Source organism: Patagioenas fasciata, chromosome 2 (genome assembly GCF_037038585.1).
Source record: "Patagioenas fasciata isolate bPatFas1 chromosome 2, bPatFas1.hap1, whole genome shotgun sequence".
In the NCBI taxonomy this organism is placed as follows: domain Eukaryota; kingdom Metazoa; phylum Chordata; class Aves; order Columbiformes; family Columbidae; genus Patagioenas; species Patagioenas fasciata.
This window is the reverse complement of record NC_092521.1, coordinates 80,027,108-80,045,473: the sequence shown is the minus strand read 5'-3', so window position 1 is coordinate 80,045,473 and position 18,366 is coordinate 80,027,108. Positions and strand designations below refer to the sequence as shown.

The window sequence follows — 18,366 nt, the reverse complement described above, 5'->3', positions numbered from 1 at the left end:
TGCTGGAGTTAAGGAGGCAGCACTTCAGTGTCATAGGCATATATTCTTTGACTACGAGCAATTGCGGAGAATATAGCTTTATATTTAAAGCCAGTAGTTTTGCATTTGTTTCCTCAACCTGGTGGTGGTGGAGAAACCTCTGCAGAAAAGTGAGGAGTCTGTTTTAAAGGCTGGGCTTTTAAGCCCTTTGAAAACTTGGCCCCAGGTGATTTTCATTAGAATGGCAAATTCATATCTCAAAGAATGGCGTTCAGGAACCCGCTAAACAGGCCAAGCTCTCCTCTCAGATTTCAGTAGGATTGCTTGAAGCAGTTGAGCTTTATCCCATACAAGTACCAGGAGGGCAGAGATTTCCCAGAAGCAGAAGGTGTGGTTGGAATTAAATTCTTCTGCAACTGCTGCTCGGCACTAGGGCCAAAGTACTGGGAGCCTCACTTGCCGGTTTTCCTGTGGTGGATAGAGACAAGGCTACTGGAGTGGCACAAATTAGCTCAGGTTCAACTTCCCTGGCCCTTCCAGCAGCTGGATTTTGCAGTGCTCTATAGGGAACAAAAAACTGAGAGGTATTTGCTTAGGATTTTTACTCTTGTCTTTCTCTCAGTTGTGCTTCTACAAAGGACTCAATAGACTTGGGTCGTCTTTGCAGAAGTATCATTGTAAGAAAGTATTACGAGTCACAGCATCAGTGCAGCACGATTTATAATCTGAAGGTTGGGTTTCCCATTAAAGGCTTTGCGTGTAGCTGGTAATGTATGTTTCTCCAAATGAAATGCGTGGAATGTGTTATAAATGCTCTCTAAGCACTCGGACGTTTCAGTGTACTTACTGCCAGTTTTTCAGAGGTGCCCCTTTTTGTACAAGGTATTTGTCTTTAGGAAGAAGGGTATGACATGAGCTTGGCTGGGAGATCTGGAGGGACTTGTTTGTAAAAGCCTCGCTGCTTTTATGCATGTTGACAAAAGCAATTTCAAAAACCTGCAGAACCTGCTAGATCTCTGCAGAACAAAGGTGACAAAGGGCTTGTGCAGAAGCAACATTTTACTTACACCACCACCTTTCTCTCCACAGCCAGTGGTTTAGTGTACTGAGTCAAGTCCATGCGTCCACAGAGCAAGAGATTCGAGAGATGCACGATGAGCAGGCAAATCCACAGAATGCTGTGGTAAGTCTAAATCTGAAGAACTTATCAAAGCAGACATTTTTAGAAAACAGGAGCACTGTGGTGGCCACAGCTTCCAAGAGTCACGACCTTGGTTTCCTTATGTGCAGTGGTAGCTGTGACACTGGCTAGAGGCTACACGTCCTTCACCCTGTAGCTATACAAGAGGAGACTCTGACTTCTGAGTCCTCTCCCATAATTCACCTTGATGAAAAATTAGTGTTGGTTTTGCAGGTGTTTTTTTCTAGTCCAGTTCCCTATCACACCACAGTGCATGCTTGAGTTTGAAGTTTTGCAAAGATACAGTTATTGAGTAAATTAAAAATTTGAGATGTTTCTGGTCCTGTGTTTATCATTCTGTGCCACATACACTGGGAATAAATGAGATAAATTTGGAACCTAATATCAAGCAAAGGGAAACTAAAAAACTTCTGCTTAATGGCCTCAGAAGTTTGGTCTGAGAAGATGCCATTTACATTGGGATGGCCCTTTTAGATGAAAAATTAAAGGAGGTTTGGAAGCATAGAAAAATAAGAGCAGTTGTTGAGCTGCCTCCAGATTTAACTAGAGATAATCTTTTACTGGATCTAGTTATCTGAGTCTCTTAGTTTTCCCCTCAGCAGTTTTAATGGTTAAGAGAAATGGATGCCCAAATCTGCAGATCATTTTGTTTGATCACAGCTGCTGCTCCTTTCACCTGTCTCTGGGAAAAGTACTGTGAGTAGTATAATAGTAAATGTTTTCCTCCTCTTCTGGTTGGATATTTGCTTATAGGGTACACTCGACGTAGGACTAATTGATTCTGTCTGTGCTGCTGACAATCCAGATCGGTAAGTCAGAACCATGCCTGGTGACTTTGTTTCTCCTTTCTCTAGCCAAAATCAGATGCTTTATACTTTAGTCTCTATGTTCTACTGTTCGTTATTGTCTCCCTTTTCACAGTACTAGCCACCAAATGTTAAAACGTGGAATAGGAACGGTGGTGTTTTTTGTGAGGGTTTCTCTATCTTCCGTGACACTGCTTCATACATGAACTGTTCAGCTACTGAAGTGATCCAAAAGTAGAAGATGAAATATTTCTTTTATTTATAGAAGTAATGCTCCGGGAAAACAGCAGCTTGGTTTTGAGTCCTTTAGTAATACAGTAAGCACAAAATTTGATTTTAACATTTTTCTGTTCAGCTTCTCATTTAAGAATGCTGTGTTCAACAGGGATGAGGATTATTTCCTGGAATAAAAATGTTTTGTAACAAATAAAACAATGCAGTATAAAAAATAACCATCAGGACATTCTTAGTTCTTGAACAACAAGCAATAGTGTTTGGGGGGATAAAAAGTAATCTGGGTTCAGGCTATGAGTCTGGTTATAAGGTTACTGGCAGTGAGGTGTTATTTGTGCTGCAGGAGTTCATTCCAGTTTCCTCATTGCACATGTGTGAAACAGCTGGGTTTAAATTACGTGTTTGCCCGTGGCCTGCCAAGAGACTGATGTGAAGTGCCTGTGATTATAAGCCCAGTTTTCCTGAACAATACAACACAAATGTCTGGAACTTTCAAAATTTGAAAGGCATTTCTCCTATAAGCATATTTCATACAGATTTTTTTTTTTCCTTTTTGTTTGTTTTTTGATTTGGTGGGGTTTTTTTTGTTGTTTTTGTTTTAGTTCTATGGGTCTAAATCAGTGATGGAAGGTTTTTCAGTTAGGAAATTAATTTGACTAATACAGGCAATAGCTTATTTTTATTTTGACAAATACAAACCCATTATTGCAAGTTCAAGAGAGAGAATCTGAGCAGAGAGCCCTTTGAATATGTATGCTGAAAGAATCCCAAGAGCGGAGCTTCTGTTATTTTCCTAAGCTGGGGAGAAGGAGAGGGGAGCCTGGAAGATTGGCTGCTGTTGGTCATAACCTCCTGTTTGATAGCTTGACCTACCTTAGTTTATACCTTACTACTCCCCTTTTCCAGTTCTCTTGCTACAGCTCTTCTATAGCTTCTGTCCTGTATGTCACGTTATCCAGCTTTCTAGAGTGCGCTTCGTGTAGCTCAATGTAAAGCTGCCTCCACTTCACACATTTTAAAACATGGACTAACAGAATTCTTCAGATGAGTTTACATGCCCACTTGTTTCCTCATCCACCATTCTACCTGCATAGTGTAGCACTTGAGCACCACCGTGAGTGTGACCAAAACATTGGATTCTGATCATTCCCTTACCCCTTCTATGGCACTGGTGAGCACTCGCTGGAGGTAACTTAGACAACTTCCAAGATGACTTATACCCTTCTCACATTACTTGATTTACTGTAACCTCCCTTCACACAGTTTTCAGATTTTTCCTCCTAATGATTTTATTTACTTTTTTTTTATTTTAACCCTGTGATACATTTAGCTTTTACATGGCACACACTGATTTTGGAGAATGGTACCGTATTTGGGTGAACCTCTCCATCCCCATAAACAATTTTTGATTGGTTCTATTTCTACCTAGTTACCTTATTGCAAGAACTGTAAAAGGAATCCTGTGAGCTTCTCATGCATGGGATTGCCCAGGCTTCATCACTCCTTTTTTCCACATCTGATGCAATTCTTAAAAACTGTGTGTGTGTTACAGGATGAAAAAAATAATGGTAAAGGATTAAACCAAGTGTCTGTAGGCTGGAAAACCTGCCTGTCTAATCCAGAGAGCCATCAGCACAGTTCGCTTGGGCTCGTTCTTCATGCTTCAGTGAATCCTGGTGTAGGAATGGGTAAAAGCCAGACTCTCATTAAAAATAGATTGTACTCTCTGCGAGTTGGGTTGCACTGCATTAAAAATAAAAGAATCTGTGTTCACGTGATGCTTCACTATAGACCTTTGTAAATTGTAGCTGGTTTTAACTAATGTAACTACTGAAGCAGACACCCTAAATAGATCTGACCCCGAAACAGAGTTCTGATTCACACCCAAAACCAATTAAAGATTGGATGTTTTTCTCACCATAGTTTTATTTTGAGACAGGACAAGTTGCAATTTAATGTAAACTTTCCCACCGTTCAGAGCCCTGGCATTTTGGTGTGAATCCAGCATAACTGAGTCTTTTTGAATGCCTAACTTTTTTTAGCTTTAGTGGTGTTGAAATGAATGCTTTAGACGTGGACAGTATTTGTCTGAATAGAAAATGCAAACAATGGACAGTGTTTATGGTTATGGCGAGTGAGGTGGACAGCATCTATGTTGATTGGATTTTTCAATCTTCATTTATCTTCATAGACCAAATTCATTTGTGATCATCACTGCTAATCGTGTTCTTCACTGTAATGCTGACACTCCTGAGGAGATGCATCACTGGATAACCCTGCTGCAAAGGTCCAAAGGGGACACTAGAGTGGAGGGACAAGAATTCATTGTGAGGGGTAAGAACTGAGTGGGGCACTAATAAAGTAATTAGCATCCATTAAGCTTCCAAGAGGTCGTTCCCACAATGCAGTCTGGGTAATGTGCTGGCATTGCATGGCAGTGTTGGAGCCTCATCTTTTTACAGTTCAGTTTACTCACACATTAATACAGCTGTAATTATACTCCTGCTATGCCGTATAAGAAAACACTGTAATGATGACAAAAGCTTTTTTTTTAAGTTGATGAAACATTTTTTCCAGGTAAACACAAAAGTTGAAAAGTTTTCATATTAATTGGATTTTATCGTCATCATTTCATTGTTTGAGAATTTTACTCCAAGCTTTTTAATATGTGGGCTAAACAATTCACATCACATTTTTGTTGTTGAAAGTATACAACTAACTGTGAATAACCTAATTTTGTCCAACTCTGTTTAAAAAAAAAAAAGTGTGATTCAAATTGTGTCTTTAACAGGATGGCTACACAAGGAAGTAAAAAACAACCCCAAGATGTCTTCATTGAAACTAAAGAAGCGTTGGTTTGTTTTGACGCACAATTCTTTGGACTACTACAAGAGTTCAGAGAAAAATGCTTTGAAATTGGGTACACTGGTCCTGAACAGCCTCTGCTCAGTGGTCCCACCTGATGAAAAAATCTTCAAAGAGACAGGTAGTTTTTTGCCCATGTTCAAATGTGCTTTCCAATTGCTTTCTGTCCTACTAATGCAACAAACAGCGCATAAGAGTATTTTAAATGGATTATTATGGTTGCAGTTTGGTGAACAAATTGAGCTGTGAAGTCACTGAGGCATTTTACAGGGAATTACTGGGCAAAAAACCAGAGGTAACAATCTATACAGGACTGCATCTTATTCTCACCAACATTCAAATTGCTGTAGTCTCACACTGCTGCTAAGTTGGTGTGAACACTTATGCTTACACATCAAAGACCTGGAGAGAGACATATGGGTAGCACTCTCCTCATACATTATTTTATGTACAGAGGAGCTATGAGGACTGACATTGATGGAGCTGGAGTAAGAGTCCAGCTTGTGCTGACCTACAGACTACATTCGAGTCAGTTCCCCTCTGCATTTTCAAAACTGGTTTTCAACTGGGAAGTGGCTGTTTGCAAATGAGAAGCAAAAGTTGACAGCCGTATGTAATCTCATTGGGGTCACTGACATTTCAAAGAGCTTTTCACTGGTGAGAGATGGAACAGATTTTATTTAATTGAATCTGTTTCATAAAAAGCCTATACAGTGATGCAGGGAGAGATTTTGAACTGAAATGTTCTTCCTGCCATAGCTGCCACTTCATTGGTTTGAAATTAATGACTTTTTATAGAAGAGGCAGTGGTAGTTTGTGCTTTATACCTGCTTATACGTGTGCTACAGGCAATGAAAAACAGAACAAGACTCAGAACTTCATGTTACAGCCAGAGCTGGAGAAGTAGGGCCCACAAGTAGCTAACATAATTCCATAGTGTTGTCTTAAGCCACTTTTACTAAAATTACCTGATAAAATGGGGGGCTGCGTGATGGTGGTTGTACTCTGAGATTATTCTTAGACTCTTTTAAAGGAGAGAATCTCCGTTTGTACCATAGTATCTTTATTATGATACTTAATTACTCATACAACTTCTTAGATCCTGAAAACCTGCCAGCATGATCCAGAGCACTCGGGGTCTCATGGGCCTACAGCTGTTTTCAGATAGAAGTTGAGGTATTCTTATCGATGCATCTTCTGTGATTAATAATTTTTTCTGTTGTGCTAGGTTATTGGAATGTAACTGTGTATGGACGCAAACATTGTTACCGTCTCTATACAAAATTGCTTAACGAGGCAACCCGCTGGTCAAGTGCCATCCAGAATGTGATTGACACAAAAGCGCCAATTGATACTCCAACGCAGCAGCTTATTCAGGATATTAAGGTAGGCACAAACAGGAGGACATGGAGTGGGAAAGAATCATTACTTAAATATTTTTTATGTTGGCTTTGCCATATTGGGTAATGAAGCAGAAAATTAAGTTTTAATCACACAGTGGCATAGACTGAAATTGTGGAACCTGAGTGTATTCGCTGACCTGATAAAGGAATTTCTAATCTAAACAGTAAAAGAGCGAAGTATGAAGTGCAGCTGTGAGGGTAAGAGGGATAACTTTTTTCCATGAAAGCAGTAACAAGTTTTACTGGTTTGTGTAACTCCGCAGACATTGCTGTGCCAGGCAGTAGAGCGCAGTGTGCAGGTTCATGAATGAGCAGACTCAGTGAGCAGCACACGAGGATGTGGACTAGACAGCTCTGGTGATTTTTTTCATTATGCTTCATTTCTTGTTCTGTGATAGCACAGGCTCAACATCTCATATTTCTGCGTGATAAGGAACATATTAATGCTTAATGCTTTGTGGTCCTGTTGAAGACATGGCATGAATATATTTCTGGAGATATTGCTAAACTGCTTTTAGGAGAGAAGATAACAATTCTTGGAGGAGACAAAAAAAACTATCAAGTCCTAAATTCCAAGACTATGAAGGCTGCTTTTCAGAGCAGTGGATGTGAGGAAGCTCAGGACTGATAGAAGACAGTGATCACACATTTGTCAAACATGGCCTAAGGAAAAACAGTATTTAGATGTCAGAGTAAGTGCATCAGGTTTACAAGCAGCAGTTTTTCTAGACTATTTTGTTACGGTAGATCCCGTAGGTCCTAACTGAAAAGACCAAGTAGTCATGCTGGAGAAATATTTTTAAATAAAACTTGAATACGAATGTCTTAATTCCAGTTACGAAATACCAGAGTAAAAGCAATTGTAAAATGAAAAGACACTTCAAAAAATTTCATGAAACTTCATTTTTGTCTCCTGCATTTTTGTCTGCTGTGGTTTGATTTTTACTGCACAGGTAACATAAGCTTATGCAAGGCCTGAGATGAGCGGATACTGAGCATTCATAGGCCGCGGAGTGCCATGGCAGCCACAGAACCCACAGGTGGATTTAGCACCAAATAGTAACACTGAGGAGTGACTTTTTCACAGCCAACTGAAAGGCACAAAGTCTTGCAACATTGTTAATGCTGGACCTGAAATCCTGTTTTTTTTTCTTACCCCAATAGGAAAACTGCCTGAATGCTGATGTGGTTGAACAGATTTATAAGAGAAACCCTATTCTCCGTTACACCCATCATCCCTTGCACTCGCCATTACTGCCACTGCCATATGGGGACATCAATCTAAACTGTAAGTTTTTCAATCATAGAAGCACTTTTCTGCGTGAAAGACTAAACCAGAGGATGAAAGTTTTTAGTCAATGGGCTATAGTGAAGTAATGGTAGGCAAAATATATATTTATAATACAAATAGACGTGTTTCCTTGTTCTCTTCCGGGTGACAGAAGACAGCAGTTTGTGCAGCATAGAGCCATGGGCTTGTGGTGCTGCTCCTGCACTTGTCTTCCAGAAGGGAAGGTTGGTAGTGCTGCTCTAATACAAGTTTGTTGCCCTCACCAATGCAGCTGAGATGACTGAGTTTGAAAAACCTTACACTGAAATAGGCAACTAAACCAAATCCATTTGTCTCCTTGAATCTTTTTCTCCTTCTCAAATGATTGTTGATTCCATGAGGGGAGCTGCAGAAGCTACAACTTCCAATTAACAATAAATCTAAGTTTCATCAGTTGTGGTGGGAGGATTATTTATGAGAGACAACATTTAAGTGGACGTGGTTTTAAAAAGTCATGGTTCATTTACTCCCAAAACAGGTGTAATCACGTATTTTAATATCCTTGGCTCAATCACTAACTTAGAAGTCTGTTTTGAATGAATGGTTCAGAGCTATTGATGGTTGTGAATTCGGTGTCCGTAAAAGGATTTGCTTATCTTATTTTGCAACTGCATATGAAACAAGGTATGACTTGGGTCAGAAGTTTCATCCTTGGGAGGAGGGTGAGAGGTCAGTTGATTAAAATCTAAGGTATTTCAGGTAAGACTTCTTGATAACTCAAGCGATATCGTTATGCTCAAATGACTAGGAATCCTAGGAGAAACCTTTCCCTTTTCTTCTCCATCCTCCTCTAGTTTAGTAGTATTGTTTGAGTTTAATTGAAATGTGACTGCTGTAGACAAAAGTGATGCCATGTATTTTTGCCACTTTCCATAATGCAGTCATGCTTTACCTCACTTATGTTCTGATTAGATTTTCACTTTCTTGTGAGAGCAAAAAAGTCATAGACACTTCAGCAGTGTGGATTCTCCATCAACAAAACCTCTGATCAAGCAAGATACACATTTTAAGCTATGTTGTCAGAAAATGTCAAAATGGCATTTCAATAATTTCAGATCAAATCTCAATAGCAAAGTAGCTCATGAAATGAATTTGCATCACATTTCGAATTGAAAAGCTGCATTCTAATATCCTGTCTGATAAGGGTCACCAAATAGCATTAAGCAATTCCTGTGTTACGCCTGAGTGCTTTCTCTTCCATATCTCAGTCTAAGCACCTTTCTCCCTATTCTTCTTTTGTAGTGCTGAAAGACAAAGGCTACACGACTCTGCAGGATGAAGCCATCAAGATATTTAATTCTTTGCAGCAGCTGGAGTCTATGTCTGATCCCATCCCTATAATCCAGGGTATCCTGCAAACAGGACATGATTTGAGACCTCTTCGAGATGAGCTCTACTGTCAGCTCATCAAGCAGACCAACAAAGTGCCAAACCCTGGGAGCGTGGGCAACCTGTATAGTTGGCAAATCCTCACCTGCATGAGTTGCACATTTCTGCCGAGTCGTGGCATCCTCAAATATCTCAAGTTCCATCTCAAAAGGTAAAAAGCTTTGAACTACTAGAGTGAGAAAATAAGTGTCTTCACTCACTGTTTTCTTCCCCACAACTTCTAACAGTGTTTAAAACATCTTGAAGTGAGACTTGAAGATGTGTTCACTTTGTGAACTGGTTATGCCAAAAAATGAATCTTAAAATACGTTGTAAGAAAAGCATAAATGGGTTGATGTAGGTGGAATTAATCTCATTCAAAGAATCAAGCAAAATGCCACTAAACTGAATGTATACTTTGTTAACACTGACAAAAGGGGGGGCTTTCTGTAATTGTATAAAGTTTCTTAAATGACTTGCAGCCAGTACCCTCAGGTCCCATTCTCAGCTGTCCAACCTTAGTTTTTTGAGGTATGCATCACGCACATAAAAGAACATTAGAATGTTTTAGAGATTTATTTGAGGTAGAAATGTCTCTTTGCAGATCTAATTTTAATACATTAGTGACCATTAAAAAAATAAATCATTTTTGAGAGTTCAGCATTAACCAGAATGTAGAGTTCATCTTGGTGATGCAGCAGAAGAATGCAGATTGTTTCATTAGGAAAGTTAGTCCACTAACAACAAACTGTTGTCAGTAATTTAAAAGTCATGTCTGCGTTTGTGCTAGAGTACAGACTTGGTAAATATTGCTAAATATTCGTAAAACACTTCTATTAAGATACACCTTTCAACCAAAGTAAGATTAGTGAAAAACATCTGTCACTTTGTGTAAATGTTAAAATGAAAAAATACAACTTCGATTCACTTTCTCAGTTTAACTCAGTTCATAAACTGGTGTCCCAGTTAAAAAAATCGCAGCTGATACTACATTTGTAGGTTGGTTTCAATATTACAGATACATAGTCATCTTACAGGATTGCTGTAATCCTGCAGTAATCTTTTTATGCCTTGTAAATCAAAAATCACGGTACTTTTGCACTTAAATTAAACCTTACTATCTCTTAGAAGCTGGTGTTTTATCACTGGAAAAATTATAGAAATATTCTGCTGAGAGCTACCTGAATTCAACAGTTTTCAGTAATTAAGAATTGCATTCGTTAAAGTCATCAGTGAATACTCACAATAACTAATTGCTGAACAGTAAGGTGTAGAGAGAATTTAAGAAAAACAGGAAAAGAAATCAATTACACCATCACAAAACTGAGCTGCCAAAATACATTTTATCGCTTTTTTCTCTAGTACCGTAGTGCAGTTTTGTCTTCATTCAACAACGGTTAGTGACAAAAAGGGGAGTTCCTGCTCTGGCAGGGGGATTGGACTAGATGATCTTTTGAGGACCCTTCCAATCCCTAACATTCTGTGATACATACTTTTCTGTGAGTTGATTACAAGATTTTTATAGTTGTCTTGCTGTCAGTTGTGAGTCATTACAAGATTCCTGTAGTTAATGCTATAAAGGTAGCTCAGTTTTTTCTTTGCATTGGGTTTGTAGAACAAAATGATCAATGTATATAAGTTATCCCACAGTAAATCACAAGTTAGAACACCTTCCTTGACAGTGAAGTTAAACCTTTGAGTGTGTTAATTAAATAGTGTACTGGATACATTCTCAAATAAGTAGACTTTCTGTTTCACACACTGGCAGCTTAAAGTAATAATATTTCTCTCACAGGGTTCGTGACCAGTTTCCAGGAACTGAAATGGAGAAATATGCACTATTTACTTATGAATCTCTGAAGAAAACCAAATGCAGAGAGTTTGTGCCATCACGGGATGAAATAGAAGCTCTGATCGGGAGGCAGGAAATGACATCCACAGTTTACTGCCATGGCGGGGGCTCCTGTAAGATTACCATCAACTCGCACACTACAGCTGGAGAGGTGAGAGTGCAGAGAATTACTCAACTATAGTTCCCTCTTACAGGAATAATTAGAGGAAAGAGTAAGCAATTCAGCAGAGGCATCATTGGAACAACTTCAGTAGATACTGGTGTCTGTGAGAGCCAGGTTGCTTCCTAAAGCTGAAAGACTCTTGCTGAGTTGGTGAAATACAGGAGTTATATGTGGCCAGGTGATAGCACACACATATTCTGAAATAATCAGCATTATTTAGTATAAAATTAAAGTGGAATTTGACAACAGTACTGCTGATGAAAACATGTTAGCAACATTTTTAGCTTGGCGTAAAACCTAGCTCTGAATTTTCGTCTAATTATTTGTCTTACACTATGGTGCTGTTTCTCCATGCTATTGTTTTTTCATGTGCTATTTCTCATTAGGTGGTTGAAAAGTTAATTCGTGGCTTGGCCATGGAGGATAGCAGAAATATGTTTGCTTTGTTTGAATACAATGGAACTACTGATAAAGCGATTGAAAGCAGGACCATTGTGGCTGATGTCTTGGCAAAGTTTGAAAAGTGAGTGTGCCTTTCCTTCTTTCTCACCACTCTAATAAGTAGCAATTAAAGAAATTTCCAATGTCAATAATGCTGAATTTTCTCTTTCTCTTGCTTGTTTGTCATGATGCAGCTGAAGTACACACATGGCCATTTCTGGAACAAAAGTATCTTTATTTTTCTTTCTTAAAGGAATTAATGAGCCACCTATTCACCTGTGTTTGGTTTTCCTCTGTCTTGATACCAGTAGAGTAATATTTCTCATCACTATATCCACATTTTCTTTTCCACCACTACTAGTATTGTGGCTGTCCAAGTATTGGGAGAACTGAATTCCAGGCAGTCATTGCCATTCTGACTTCTTGTTGCCCAGCTTCACATAGAACTCACCACAGTACAGATCACAACATTTTTCTTACCAGTAAAACTGAAACCATCCGTAGCACTGTAGTAACAAAATGTGGTACAAGCTTAAATATCTGTTTGTCCTTGTGTTACATGCGTGGCAATCAACCTTCTTTACCCACATAATAATGAGGGGGAAAAAGGAATGTCTGAAGTGTTGTGCAATTAAGTTCCTGTCAACAACGCCAGATTGACAGCAGTTGTAGCAAAGCAAAAATCAGCTGATGCCTTGCTTAGATTCTTCAGGTGTCAATTCAGAAAGGAGTTTGATTTCACAGATCTGATCTCTCTGTCTCTCTCCACCTGTACAGGCTTGCTGCCACTGCTGGGGACATGCACTGGAAGTTCTACTTCAAGCTCTACTGCTTCTTGGACACAGAAAACGTCCCAAAAGATAGCGTGGAATTTGCCTTTATGTTTGAGCAGGTAAAGGACAAGGTTCCATTTTGAGGCACTTTTAAGAGAAGGAAAAAAGCAAGAGATCTAGGTAGAGCAGAGTTTCTATTATGCTTCTGTTTAAATGCACTACTACTCAAGCATCAAAGTGCAAGGAAAGCAGTTCAGTGGTCAAAATAGGCTTATCCTGATAAAAGTGAAGCATGTATGATTTACCTGGTGTTATGACTTTTCTAATGCATTACTTGTGAATTGCTTTGTGTATAGTGGTAAAAAAATGAGTAACTAACTGCATAAAAAAAGAAAAGGATAATACTTGCCTTTGATTTTGCTCTTACAAAATCATTTTAATAAAGTGTAAGAAATAAAGTGAAAAATGTGTAATTGGCAAGCAAATTAATTATTAGAGACCTATGTTGGCAACTGTTCGGAACTAATAGAACAATAGTGTTTTCTCTTTTCAAAAAGTGATTGGTGTTTCATAGGCATTGAAGTAAAACAAATCAGGCCAGTCTCAGCAGTAACCATAAGAAAGCTATGATGAGCATAAATCCACAATGAATGTGCTGAGCTTAGAATGGATCCATATTGCAAAACATAAAATAAGTGAAATTGATTTACAATGAAAATGAAATGCATCAGCAGTTGGGTTTCTATTATACGAGGTTCTGCAGTTACTCAGAAACTCTCACTGATGGCATTTATTATTGTTGACTGACCTTCTCCTTTTCTACTATGTTGTAAATGGCTAAAAATTCTTCCAGTGAACAGCTTCTTTCAAGCAGGTACTACACAGATAAAGATTCCTGTGTAAGGCTATTTGCAATGCCAAGACACTGACTTTCGCTTGGTAAACAAGCCTGATGTGATCAAGATGTGACATACTCCGACTTTCATATGTATGAAGCCTTTTTCCCCTTTCAGAGGATCAGAAACATCTTCACTGTAATAGAGTATTTCTTCCTTGCTCTCAGTTTAGGTTCTAAGGCACCATATTACATTATGAGTCTACCAAAACTCTCCTTCCAGAGCCTACTATTGTAGCTCAATCCAAAAGTGCTTATTGTTGGCTGAAGGATCTGGGCAATAGATTGCCTTGGTTGGGCTTAGACACGCTGCCATTCTGACTGTACATGTAGAGGAGTCAGCCAGTTAATGTCCGTTTCGGGATGAAGTTCAAACAGTAAGAAGAAAATCCATGAGAGCTCTGCATCAGATATTTTACATTATATTATTGGTTTAAGAGGCAGGTTTAGGTAGTTCTTTGTCTGAACAACTAAAACAAGCACATTGGGTGAAGCAGATTGTTTTCATGCAGCATTCTGTGCTGACGTTGTTTAACCAAATATTTTATGTCTTACCAAGACGAATAGTATTTCAGTTATAAAGCAGGGCACATTCAGTCCCTTTGATTAATATTACAGGAATATCTTAAAGAGGTGATTGCATTCTAACATCAATTTTGTTCTTTTTTTCTAATCATCTGCTTTTGATGTCAGTCATCAACTTCTTTTGGCTTATTAAGAATGTTCACTTTTGTAATCAGTTTTACTTCTGTAACCTCCGTTACTTTAAAGCCCAAATCTTTTAATTCACAAGGCACTGAAAAAAAATCTTCTAGTTCCTCTTTCTCATTAAAATACTGTACTTCCATTTCCACAATACAACTCTTGCTTCTGCATGTGTACAATGCCAGGCAAACCATCTTGCATGTTAAAAGGCACATTTTATCTCTGTCTTAAGTGTATACCTGAGTGAACCAGCTCTTTCTTGGATGTGAACTACCTCTGTGTGTTTACTAAACTGTTTGCAATTCCTGCATCTCCAGACATGAGGCCTGTTTGTTTCCTGTACTAGTGTCATCTGAAAAAAAGAAAAAACTTCTAGCTGCTGGGTATGGAAAGAGCTAGGATTTTAAAGTGTCTTCTTGGTCCAGAATCTCATCCCTGATGCTGTAGAACATACGTATATATGCATAGATATGTTTTACTAACCTTATCTGGGACCCATTGAAGATTTTACTGGTTTCCCTCTGAGGTTTATTACAAAGCTGTCCTAGGGCGTTGCTTGTTTGTCTGGAAATGTCAGTTTTCACAGCCAGGTTATTGATAGCAGTAAGCAAAATGGATATCCATTTCTTCCAAATGCTGTTAAACATAGATGGCTTCCTCCCAGTCAGGTGTTTAGATCCTGATTTTCCCCCCTTTACATTTTATTTTGCTTTTTTGCAATTCAGTTACTCTTACGTAAGAGTTCACTAAGAGCTGTACTAGTAACAGGAATTCTCACTTAGCAAGTTGCTCAATTGCCCTGCTGTTCTCCGGGTAAACCCTGTCCTACCCAGTTTAACAAATTTGCCAAGATATTTAATCACATTTGATTTATTTAATGGATCATTTATTTCAGATCCTGAGTTTGCCTGGTAACAAGTCTACTTCCCCTTTTTCTCTTAGTCTTTTCAAAGACTGGGTTGCACATAAAAGCTATCTTTTTCCTCCCAATAGGCTCACGAAGCAGTGATTCGAGGACATTATCCTGCTCCTGAAGAAACCCTCCAGGTCCTTGCAGCTTTGCGTCTTCAGTACCTTCAGGGAGATTACACTCTGCATACCACTGTGCCAGAAATGGAAGAGGTCTATCCCTTGCAAAAGCTCAAGTCTCGGATTACACAGTCCACCAAAACATTTACTGCAGCAGAGAAGGCTGAGAAGAAACGCGCCAGCTTTCTTGAAGGAACATTGCGACGAAGTTTTCGCAGTGGCTCTGTCAGCAAACAGAAGGTTGAGGAGGATCAGATGTTAGACATGTGGGTCAAAGAGGAAATCTCAGCTTCCAGGACTAGTATTATTGACAAATGGAAAAAACTCCAGAGGATGAACCAGGAGCAGGCTATGGCAAAGTATATGGCTTTGATTAAGGAATGGCCTGGCTATGGCTCAACACTCTTTGACGTAGAGGTAAGACCTCTTAAACACTCGGACTACAGTTTATACTTTATAGATGATGCTTTCAGTACAGAGTAGCGAAACCATAAATACAGTATCACAATGCTCAGACAGTTGATATAATAAAATGTTAGATATTAAAAGTGTTCTCCCATTAGCAAGCTCTGTAGCCATTTATATCCACCAGTTAACCATAAAATCTAGAGGGATGGAATGCTAGCCTAATAGGTTGCAAACAAGTTTAAGAAGTGTAAAGGCTATGTTCAAACAGGGACAAGCAATATGCACTTCTTGCAAAATGGTTACAGACAAGAACCTCAACAGTAAGTGTTCTGTGGCTGCCACTGTTCCCTTTGCTGTTAATCCACATTTTTTCCTCTAGTGTAAAGAAGGGGGATTCCCGCAAGAGTTGTGGCTTGGAGTCAGTGCTGATGCGGTTTCTGTCTACAAGCGTGGGGAAGGAAGGCCTCTGGAGGTGTTTCAGTATGAACATATCTTGTCATTTGGTGCACCGCTTGCCAACACCTACAAGATCGTGGTGGATGAGAGAGAACTGCTTTTTGAAACTAGTGAGGTAAGAGCAAGAAGGAATTTTGTTATTGTGGTATTGTGGTCTTCCTGTTCTGATAGCCAGGCTACTTACTAATTTAAGTAATTGCTGCAATTGATACAGATTTATTCAAGATCCCTGGAAAGCTAAAGGGAAGACATAGTGAGATAGATAAAAGTGCTGAGTATTTTTATTTTTTTAAACACAAAAGGGTTTTGTTGAAAGCTTGACAGTTTTATATTGTTTGCGTCTAAATAAATCCATTCACTTACTGTTACCTTACTGAGAACTTTGCTCTTTATACTCTCTTGGCAGGTGGTTGACATTGCAAAGCTGATGAAAGCTTACATCAGTATGATCGTGAAAAAACGCTATAGCACCTCTCGATCAGTGAGTAGTCATGGAAGTCAGGGCAGCTCCAGGTGAAAACAAAACCGGTTCTGCTGTGCTCTAAATAGAACATACTGCTGCTTGGCCTCCACGTGACCTGATGATACTGATCACGTCTGTTGACAAGCTAACAAAGAGCCAGAGTTTCCACGGAAAATATCTTCAAACATTGTTTTATAAAGACCACAGGGTGGGGAGGGGAAAATCAACTGAAGTAGTCGCATACTAGAACTGCCGGCTCATTCAAAACTTTCCAAAGCATTATTATCTTCAGCTGATGTAACACATGCCTTAAGACTTGATCCACTGCAATACAAGCAGTAATAAGTGCCTTACAATATTAAATTCAACTTGTATTGACCTAAAATTGCTGATAAAAGTCAAGAGGATTTTTTTGTTGTCCTTCCAGAACACTGAAAACAAAGGTAAATTCATCCATTCTGCACCAGTCTACTGGCCTGTATACATACGGGAAGGGGGAGGGAAGAAGAGCAAAGTATATTTTCTTGGAGAGCTGCTGGCAGCCTTCCTTATGGACGCCAACATTTTGTTTCCCCTTGCTTCCATGGATGTGCACCTTGTGCATGCGTATTTGAGCTGTCAGTAAAATTTGACTGGTTTTATTCTGTATTTCACAAGTCTTTTGAAGCAAAGGGAGTAAGTATGTGCAATGGTGTAAACAGTCTTTCTGTACATTTTAATAGTTCAGAGTTATAGTTGTTACAATTGTATGGTTCCTTTATAAGCCGTTTTATTAACAAGAAAATTCCAAAATTTTCATACGTTGATTTTACTATTGCAAATATGTATTACCATATGAGTAGCAGAAGTCTGCATTCTGTATCTGCTGTATTATAAAGAGAGATGTAGCTGAGAATATTTATAGACTACCCTAATGTGGAAATACAATTATCAGTTCAGTATACTATAATGTCCACTTGAGTTTTTAATATTAATTTTCTCTTTTAAGGACATCACTCTTTTATAATTCTGGCTGGACTCTCCAACCCAGACTGACTGCCAAAGGTCAGAGCCCTTCAGAGTTGACTAAAGAAAGCAAAGTTATACAGTGCAACTGCTTTAATGTAAAGTTCTCTGTTTTACATGGTTGCCTGATAAAGGTTCTTGATGCTACCCTGTAAATAAATTGGGCAATATCAGCTAATAATAAGCTGATTTTGGACTTTTATTTTTGTACAGAAATACTGTAATATAAGGCAAAACTTTGATCAAAGGTATCTTTTTGTCCACGGGAAGAAAAAAAAAGAAACCTGGAAAACCTTACTGTTATTAAAAACCTCAGCCTCTAAGGAATCATGCCTACTTACTTAAGAAAAAAAGTCCAGCAATAAAGGAAATGTATGTGATGTGCTCTGCTTCTATTTCATACCGAGTTGGACTTGCAGCAAAGCCCTCATTTCATCTGTCTTCTCAGGAGCCAAGCCAGGAACACAGCGTAGACTATATATATGCCTTTGCTTGGAAAGGCACACGTGCTTTGTGTTGCAATGGAGCAGGTTTCCCTCTTGTGATCACAACTACCTCCTTGATCATGTGATATGTCTCAGTTACACCAACAGGGCAAAGGGGAAGGACTGCTGAGCACTTCCACTCCACAGGGAATGTGCAAGTAAAGCTTTTGCTATTTGTGCAGCCCTGATGTAAGATGGCTTGTTTTCAGAAGCCTGCCCCAGCATAGTAGTGCAGCACGCGCTTGCCCTCGTAAGTGTGCATGGCCTGCATGGACTGCAAGGCTTGCTATGAGAAATCCTCCAACTGGCAGATGCTTTTAGTCGCTCCCTCTGTGATACTGCTCCTCAGTCCATAAATACTTGCTAAATTACACTACTACTTTCATGACCCCACCTTCCCAGCAAAGGCGAATTTATCTAAGGAAGACAAGAAAAATGAGAAAGCTGTAACTCCAGTGGGTATAGCTGCATACACAGAGAGTATCTGAGACTGTAAAGTTTCTGA

The 18,366-nt window shown here is 39.1% G+C and overlaps 1 protein-coding gene across 1 annotated transcript in view; it reads left to right on the top strand.

The window, feature by feature from the left end:
• MYO10 (myosin X) overlaps positions 1 to 17,756 on the top strand; it is a 159,806-nt gene extending 142,050 nt beyond the window's left edge. The window contains exons 29-41 of the mRNA XM_065830121.2: positions 1,069 to 1,162; positions 1,934 to 1,989; positions 4,412 to 4,554; positions 5,012 to 5,206; positions 6,314 to 6,471; positions 7,653 to 7,776; positions 9,061 to 9,358; positions 10,982 to 11,189; positions 11,588 to 11,724; positions 12,420 to 12,534; positions 15,009 to 15,461; positions 15,832 to 16,023; positions 16,315 to 17,756. Of these exons, the coding sequence (XP_065686193.1) occupies positions 1,069 to 1,162; positions 1,934 to 1,989; positions 4,412 to 4,554; positions 5,012 to 5,206; positions 6,314 to 6,471; positions 7,653 to 7,776; positions 9,061 to 9,358; positions 10,982 to 11,189; positions 11,588 to 11,724; positions 12,420 to 12,534; positions 15,009 to 15,461; positions 15,832 to 16,023; positions 16,315 to 16,425 (2,284 nt within the window). The 3' untranslated portion in view covers positions 16,426 to 17,756. The remainder of the gene's footprint in view (positions 1 to 1,068; positions 1,163 to 1,933; positions 1,990 to 4,411; positions 4,555 to 5,011; positions 5,207 to 6,313; positions 6,472 to 7,652; positions 7,777 to 9,060; positions 9,359 to 10,981; positions 11,190 to 11,587; positions 11,725 to 12,419; positions 12,535 to 15,008; positions 15,462 to 15,831; positions 16,024 to 16,314) is intronic.
• Positions 17,757 to 18,366: the final 610 nt, after the last annotated feature.